Source organism: Neomonachus schauinslandi, chromosome 4 (assembly GCF_002201575.2).
Source record: "Neomonachus schauinslandi chromosome 4, ASM220157v2, whole genome shotgun sequence".
Lineage (NCBI taxonomy): Eukaryota > Metazoa > Chordata > Mammalia > Carnivora > Phocidae > Neomonachus > Neomonachus schauinslandi.
In genome coordinates this window covers 120,256,255-120,265,553 of record NC_058406.1, presented here as the reverse complement: position 1 = coordinate 120,265,553, position 9,299 = coordinate 120,256,255, and the positions used below count along the sequence as shown (strand labels likewise).

General features: G+C 41.7%; 1 protein-coding gene across 1 annotated transcript; it reads left to right on the top strand.

The window, feature by feature from the left end:
- Positions 1-2,918: 2,918 nt before the first annotated feature.
- On the top strand, positions 2,919-3,197 carry LOC110579072 (small nuclear ribonucleoprotein E-like). Its single transcript, XM_044914221.1, has one exon. The coding sequence runs from the start codon at positions 2,919-2,921 to the stop codon at positions 3,195-3,197; it is 279 nt and encodes a 92-aa protein (XP_044770156.1).
- The last annotated feature ends 6,102 nt before the right edge of the window (positions 3,198-9,299 follow it).

Sequence of the window (9,299 nt, the reverse complement as noted above, 5' to 3'; positions counted from 1 at the left end):
GCTTAGGTCTTGATCTCAGGGTCGCAAGTTTAAGGTCTGCATTGGGCTCCATGGTGGGTGGGGAGCCTACATTAGAAAAAAAAAAAGTCTCTCTTTATCTCTGGTACTATTCCTTTCCTGAGTCTACTTTGTCTGATTTTAATATAGGAACTCCAGCCTTCTTGGAATTAGCTTTTTCATGCTATATTTTCCATCCTTTTCTTTTAACCTCTGTCTTTAAATACAGTGTTAAACTAGCCCTAGAATAAAGCTTACTCTTGATGCGCCCTAAGAAAACTTAATCATAAGCCTCCAAAAATCAAGCTAACCTCTAGGTAACATCTCTAACCTGTTAAAACAAAATTCAAATATTTTTTGTAAAGAAGACCACAAAATCCAGGAACTCAACCACTCAAGATTACAATGACAATCAAAATCATACCAGATATGCCAAGTAGCAGGAAAATGCCATCTAAAACCAGAATACAAGTCAGTCAGTAAAAACAGGCCCCCCCCCCCCCCAGATGGCGGTGATAATGGAATTAGCATGTAAGGACATATTCAGTTACTGATGCTGCCTGCCCAGGTTGTGCAGGCCTGATCAGCCACATCATTTCCCTGAGTCTTATCTCAGTATGGACTCTTCCCAAGAATGTTCATAGGAGATACATAAATGTCCTATCTGGCTTCAGCAATGGCTTTCCAGAGCCCACAGCCTCATAGAGATATGTCTTTAATATACCCAGTCAGTCATCACTCAGGTGCCCAACCAGACAGTTATGTTGTTAGTCATGGCTCAAGAGTCAATAAAATAAAACATACCTGGCCCTCAGGAGTATTGTCTATAGCAATGGAGGGTGCTTTCCATTTAGGCCATTGTGCTGACCTGACCTTATCACAGTCAGTCTTCCAAGATTGTCTTTGGTTTAGCCAGCTGCTGCCACCCAGTAGACACCATTAGCTTCACATTTGGCTCAGCCCTCAGAAACCCAGCTGCTCCTGGCCAGAGACTCCAATCAGCACTGTCATCAGTACTAGGTACCCCTACTTCAAGGCTATCCTGGGGTTCATGGGCCCCAAGAGTAGGGCTGCTGGAACAGCCTGTTGCCCTGCCTCTATTTCTGCTTGCTGCTCAAATCTCCAGCTAAATTTGGCATATTTTCATGTTGTCTTATCTACTGGGCTCAACAAAATGCCTAAATGAGGCAACATTGTCTCCAACCCAAACCATCAAATAAGGAACTGGGCTCCCATTTTGGTAGTGGGGGCCGGAGGGTAGGTAACTCTTTCTTGACTGTCTCAGGAGTCACACTTTGAGCCTCATAACACATGGCTCCCAAGAATCTGGCTGTTCTCTGTATTTTATCAGAATTAAATCCTGTGCTCTCCTGTGAGTTAGTATGAGCTCTGAAGTCACTGATACCTGTTCTTTATGTGGTCTATGGTGTGCAAACTCTAACAAACCCCACCTCCTGGCATTCAGAGCCTTGTATGGTCCTGCTTGGGAGTAACTTGCTTCTAAATCAATAGAATACCTCAGGACTGAGGGGATGTCACTTTGTAATTACATTACATAATCTTATGTGACATCCATCCTTCTAGTAGTCTCTCTCCCTTGCTGGCTTCAAGAAGCAAGCTGCTCCTTGGAGAAGCCCCCATGGCAAGAGCTAAGGTAGCCTCCAGCAAACAACCAGCAAGGAACTGAGGCCCTCAGTCCAGCAACCCTTGAGGAACTAAATTCAGCCAACGATTATGTGAACTTTGAAACATATACTTTCCCAGTAGATGCTCTAGAGGAGAGCCTAGTTTTGGTCAACACCTTGATTGTGACAGATCCTGAGGCAGAGGACCCCAGTTAAGCATGCCAGATTACTGATAGAAAGAAACTAAATACTACATGTTTGTTATTTTATTTTTTTAAAGATTTCATTTATTTATTTGAGAGAGAGAGCACAAGTGGGGGGCAGAGGCAGAGGGAGAGGAAGAAGCAGACTACCCACTGAGCAGGGAGCCTGATATGGGGCTTGATCCCAGGACCCTGGGATCATGACCGGAGCCAAAGGCAGATGCTTAATCAATCGAGTCACCCAGGTGCCCCAAACGTCTGTTAGTTTAAACTACTAAATTTGTAGCAATTTGTTACCCAGAAATAGGTAATTAATAGAAGGCTTGTCTGCATGACGTCCTCAATGCAGTGAAACTAAACCTTTTGAATGGAGAGAGATTTACTTCATGTCCCAGCCCACCCATTGGTGACAAAGAACATGAGAATTCACATACTCCTGTTGCAGTACCATAAATGTGTATTGAGGCCGCAGCCAGGTAAAGGCCACTGATCTTGACCTCCTTATGCAAAAAGGATTTTTAAAAGGCTAAAATTAGCAATGCTCAAGGTGAAATTCCACATGCCACCAGTTTTTTTATATACAATATCTGGAACAGCCAGGGCTATAGTAACTGAATTCAGTGGCAATAATCCACCCTAAGTATCCAGTTTCTATTGGTCTTTTCAATGGCCACACTGTACTGTTGTAAAGAATTGTATCCTCAGTACCCCTGCTGCCTTTAAGTCCTTAATCATGGCTTTGAATTCCTTTACTTCTCTATTATAATTCTATATTGCTTTCACTGTATAACATGGATGGAACTAGAAGCTAGTCAGTGCTTTCTTCCCACTACCATCTCCGGACAAACAATGCCTCTCAATTGGGAAAACCCTCTTGTAATTTATAAGCATTTACAGTACAAGCACGTAAAACATCAATACAAAGTATGCATTCAGCAATGAAAACAACAACAGCAGTGTTTAACAGTGGTTTCAACAGCCCAGTACAGATGACTACAGTTCTCTTCCACATTTCACTGCTTTTCCAAATCTGGTCAGTTGACTCTGTGGCTCTCAATGCTCCAAAGAACCTGATAAAAGGTTAGCTTCCAGCATGGCATACACTGGCCGGGGCCAAAAAATGCAGAAAGTGATGGTACAGCTCCTCAACCTCATCTTCAGATACTTGCAAAATAAATCTCAGGTTCAGGTGTGGCTTTATGAGCAAGTGAACATGCGGATAGAGGGCTATATCATTGGTTTTGATGAGTACATGAACCTTGTATTAGATGACGCAGGAGAGATTCATTCTAAAACAAAGTCAAGAAAACAACTGGGTCGGATCATGCTAAAGGGAGATAATATTACCCTGCTCCAAACTGTCTCCAACTAGAAATGATCAATGAAGTGAGAAGTTCTTGAGAAGGCCATGCAGTCTGGGTTTTTTTTTAGATGTCCTTCGTTGGAAGTGTAGTTCTAAGACATTTGTTCATATTGCTTTGACTACCTTTATGTTATTACCAGATGACAATAAATGCTGTGGGATTGTTTTCATTTAAAAAAAAAAGACCTGGGGCACCTGGGTGGCTCAGTTGGTTAAGCGACTGCCTTCGGCTCAGGTCATGATCCTGGAGTCCCGGGATCGAGTCCCGCATCGGGCTCCCTGCTCGGCAGGGAGTCTGCTTCTCCCTCTGACCCTCCTCCCTCTCATGCTCTCTGTCTCTCATTCTCTCTGTCTCAAATAAATAAATAAAATCTTTAAAAAAAAAAAAAGGACAAAATAATCCTGGGAACAGTGGCAGCCGGAAATGCCACAGAATCCTGTACCCCCAACCCTTCCAGCCCATGCCATTGTACCTCAATGTAGTGTCAGGTCTTCAGTTCTTTCTAGGGTCAGAGAGTTTCTTCTAGGTCCAGTTCCCTCTTGGTCCCACCCTTCATCTGTCTTTTCCTTACAGGCTGTAAATCTGGACATAAGAGTGTAAGGTAAGAAAGCTCCCTGACTTATTACCTCTGGTAGCTGGAGGTTGATCACCATAGAGGAATCTGGTTCTAAAGAGTCACTTTCTGTTTCACCTGGGTGGACAACTCCCTCTTGGATCCCACCTCCCCCAGTTGATAGCTAAATTTCTCCAGCGCTCACTCCATCCATCTCTTCTTTGGGAAACCCCTGTTAATCTATATCCAAATGGCCTTATTGCTGGGTTCCTTTGAAGGGGTATCGTTTTTATTCCCATTCTGGATTTTGTTTCAGATTGCAGAGACATTGCTTATTTGGGGGGATGGGAATGTATCTATACTGGGCAATCATCACAGTCTCCTGCACAGGGACTCCGGGTACCAACAACAAAATTCATAAAGTTCCCCACATTGAAGGTCAGATTTTAAGAACTCATCAATCATTCTCGGGGTATGGGACTCATTATTGGGCTTGCCATTTTTTCCATTGTACTAACCAGTTTGAAGAAGGTACACCCTCATGCTTTGAATAGCTTATTCCATGGTATTTCCTGGAACTTTGGCATGCTTGAAAAAGTCTCCATGAGTTGGCCATGTTGTAACCATTGAGACAGAAATCCAAAGACTTTCTAAGTAGCATGATTCTGCCCCGAGTGAATAGCTTGCATAATGGCTCGAGGCATTGGGTTACATGTGAGACAGCCGAGTTGCTGCCAGTCACCCTCGAACAAAAGAACCTTTGCTGTTTTCTCATCAACCAGAAACACCTGCCAAGTCTCTAAGAGTCCCTGCTGGAAAAATGTTTCCTTTAGATTCTGTTCAAAAATTCAATAATTTCTTCTCCAGTTCATCTCTATCGGTTGATACTTTTTCATACATAGCTAAAGGAAAACCATTGATACTTTTTACTCTGCCTGGCGATCCCCTAAGCCAAACTGTGTTAAAAGTATGACTCTGCTATTTACCAGTTGTGTGATGTTGGGAAAAGATCTCCTCTAGTTTGAATTTCCTCACCTCGGTAATAGGGATATTGATGCCATCCTTGCAAAGTTGTTGTGCAGATATGGAGCACAAAGCTCAAGCCACAAGTTCATTAGATAATATTTGCTATTTTCCATTCTATCAACTTTCTGCCAAGCTTTTGGTCATGGATAACATGAGTCAGCTTTTCTCCGTCCTTCCAGGCCTCACTTATAGTCTCCCTGAGTCCCTTCCAGCCTCTACCCACTCCAGAGCCAAAGCCAAACCCATATGTTACAAATTTTTGTGATTGATCTCTCACGAGGTTATAATCATAGGGGTGAGACGGAATCATTTTGAGGCTTCCCTCAGACACTGGCATGGATCCATTCTTTCTCTCCATGTAGTGTCGTGTGGTCTCTCCAATAGGGCAGCCAGATTTTTTATATGGCCTATCAGGGCTCCCAAAAATGTAAAACCAGAAGCTTCTAGACCTTCTTAAGGCTTACACCTATTTAGGTAAGTGTCACTTAACACTGCCTTTTGTTGGTTAAGTAGTCACAGGGCAGGGAAGATCCTTGGGGGACATAAAGTCTACCTCCCAATCAGGGGCATGATAAAGGATCTGTGGCCATTTGTTAGGACTTTCATGACATTTTTAGGCTTGTTGGAGACATATTTTAAGAAGTATTTCCTCCCAGGTATATATAACTTGGCATACTGACTTGTTGGTAAAGGTTCTAGCTGTGGTGATCTGGAAGAATCACCTGACCTCTTTGCTCAGCTCTGGGCTCTTGCTAGAACAATGCATTTCATTAAGAACAGATTTGGCTACAGCTATTTTATGCAGACACATTTTCACTGACTCATTTCCTGGGATAACAATCTTAGCTATCAAGAAGAGTAGACCTTTAATTTGTTCTTGGTGGTAGGGGGGAGGTTTAAAACAGAGATTAAAAACAGAAGATAAAACGACACATCTCTCGCTGCTGATAAAAAAAAAAAAGTGTCGAAATGGAAAGCTAAAACCAAGAACACTTCTAGCTTTTGTTGCTGGAAGGAGACAGGCAGCACTGAATTTTTATAGAGTCTATTTCTGACATGTATTTTGCTCACCTGGATGTATCACCTTATCACATTAATGCAGCACCAACTTACAGAAGCATCTTCTGAACAAGTGAACTCTGCCAGTTGCACTTATATCTTTTACGTAACAATCAAGTTGATCAGTGGTTCTTGCCCTATCTATATGCTTCTCAAGAAGCAGAAGAAAATGTGTGATTATACCTCATTAAACAAAATGACATAAAATTAGGTGCCTGGGAATATTATCAGACTTGGGCAAAAATCATGGATTAATTCATTCATTCAAAATTTTGTGTTGACAAGACTGCTATGGGACAAATACTGCTTATGATTGCAGAATAAAACATAATAAAAAGCAGTATGGGAGAAAGGCCTTTAAAAAGGGGGAGCTCGTAAGAGGGGGCGACACTGTTAAAATTATAAAACCACCCACTATCTCTGATGCAGGCTGGTGATGCCCTCAGGAGCAGATAAAAACGCACCCCATCAGTAATATAGAAACGACCTATGCCGTTGGTTTGAGAATGCCAAATCCTCCTCGTGAATGAAGAGAGAACTGTGCTTTGTCCTAATATGGTGCACTGGTGTCCCCATTAGACTCACCTTCTAGGGAGGTCATTACGGGACCATTGGAAACACGTCAGCCTTTGGTATTAAGTCACAATCAAGACTGTTCATCCAAACTGCTAGCTGAGAGTACAGCTTGAAGTGAATGAGACGTAATTCAGGTGCAATTTGATACGAAAGTCTAGAGAATGATGTCATGCCACAGAAGAAAAACCTGGTGTAGAAAGCATTACTGTATTTATTCAACAAAGTGTCAAGACTATAAGAATAGGGAAAACAATCTCTATTCTCAAAAAAAATACCCATTACCTCCTGTTGAGCACCTCCATCTGCCTGTCATGCTATGAGCCCTTGCATAAGTTCACACTGCCCCGATAACAATCTTGCAATAATGGGGTCAATGTTCCCGATCTTCTGGTGAAGAAACTCAGGCTAAAGGAGGTTCAATATCTTGCCCGATATCACATCATTTTGCCCCAGGTGTGCCTGACATCAAAGCCTCAGCTGGTTCTACTGCATGAAGCAGTCTCAAGCAGAGAAGAAGACTACTAGTCAGGGGCCACAAAGGAACACCATCTAAATCAGACCATCAGACCAAGGAGTTATGGAAGGTTTCAGGGAAACACTGATGCTGGGATTCGGTCTTGGAAGATCGTAGATTTATTCATTTAAATTTCAATTAGTTTGTTAATTATAAGTATGAGCTCTCGGTAGATAGTTCAAACTAAAGGAAGACATAAAACAAAGAGCAAGATCTCTCCTCTTTCCGCCCTCATACCCAGCAACTCTAGAGTTCAGAATTAGCCATTGTTATGAATGCCTTGTATATATTTCTGGAAACTTTATCTATAAAATCCTTTAAAAATTTGCTTTACATTTAAATTATGCGTTAAAATTCTATGTAAATCTTCTATTTCAATTATGTGTTTGATTTTAAAACTCATGGTACAGATCATTCAAATCATATGTGACATGAGTTTTTTAATTTAAAATACACCAACACCTCTCTGCGTAAGCATTCATGGCTGTAGAGTGTTTCACTGTAAAGAATTTCACCGTTTATTTTTTAGATGAACAGACTTGTTCCCATTTCTTAGTTATTTGCTATCACAAATAATACTACAAGGAGCATCCCCACATACCCACATATTTTGTGCACTTATGCACAGAGGAAGAAATTCCTAGAAGAAGAATTCAAAGTAGTGTTGAAAACATGAAGACTATGGGCTTGGAGTGGGGGGTACTCTGAGGCTGAGGATCCACTTAGGAGACACCAGGAAAGTAGGTGATGTCAGGAAGACAAAAGCATCAAGAGCAGAAGTAGATCATAAACACGGATGTGACCTAAAGAAGATTGTGGAGAAAGCCTGGAACTAACTTTTTGCACATCCATCTCCTCACCAGCACCCACCACATATGACACACACACATGCACGCACACACCAGCCCTAGTCCGGGTGCAACCGTCCCCCATTCTAATGAGGGTTTTTCATAAAATTCTGTGAATTTTAACCCTTCCATGTCTCAGATGCCACCGGGCAGGGTGATAGGGATCATACAAGCAATCCCTGGAAGACTTTTGAAACCCAACAGAGGTCCCGGGAAGCCAGACAAAAACACAGTGTGGGACAATGACCCACATGCACACTAGGGAGCAGACTCATTTCTAAAATTACCAGTAAAATCATCATTATTTTTCTTAGACCTTAGACCTTCTTTATAGGAATCCTGGGGATGGTAAGGGAATTGAAGGGGGGAGTGGATAGAAAAAAAGCTTCATTTTTTGCAATCCCCCAAACTGCATATACATCCTCCAATATGACAAAAGTTTTCCTGCATATTGATACTGAGATGAGAACGCCTAAGTCAAAATATTATAGTTTAAAGAAAAACAAAAAACCTCAACCAGGGCAATGGAAAAATGTAATCAAACCTCAATAGCTCCCTCTGCTGTCATTTTGGGTAATTTAAAAAATGTTTTGGTTTTATCTTTGTTTTATTTTGTAATTATTCACTTTGGAACCACATTAAACTGGGTAGCATTAAGAGTCAGTTGATAAAATCCTTACTGCTTTGGTTACAATTGAAAGCATCCCTCCTGTACCATGAACAATGACCATTTTATGATCAAACTTCTTCTAAATGGTAGAGGTGTTAGTGTCATTGAAAGAAATATTTACAGTTCTGAAGTGAAAAGTGATATATACGCTTCAGAACACGGAAACATTTGAGACTCTAAAATGAGACTAATTTTTAAAAATAAAATGTTTGACGTTTCACTTATGTAGGCAATTTTTGGTCACATGGAAGCCGAAAAGCCCATGGCTTTGAAGAGGATCTACAGTTGGATGCAAAGGAAAGAAACACTAGCCAAATTAGGAACGGAACACGATCTTCCACGTGTGGACAGCCAGAAGCGCAGGAGGGACAAGAGGGAGGGTGGAAGAAAAGCCTGCCACAGAGCGGGCTTCAAGATGTCACGCACAGTGCTTCTTCATTTCATTCTCCAACAAATCTGTGCGTGGACATTTCTCGTTTTACAAGTCAGAAAATGGACAGCTGCATTTAACTGTTTGGTCGGTCAACAATTAAGTCAAAGGTTTGGGCTCAGATTTAGAAGTGTTTGGCTTTGAAGTAGAAAGGAGAAATTCTGGGCTTGAAGTTCTAGTTCTCTCACTCCCTGGGATCTTAGAAAAGTCCAAGCCTCCCAGCCTGTTCCTTCATCTGTAAACTGTGATTGAATCACCCCCTAGGTCCCTTCCAGCAGTCTGAGTGGTCTCAAGATAAATCACTGGATTCCCACACCTTCTCTGACCCAGAGAAAATCCAATTTAAGTTAGAATTGAAGGCAATTTTGGAAAAAAAGGAAGGAAAGAAGGAAGAAGGAAGGAAGGAGGGAAGGAAGGAAGGAACGAAGGAAGGA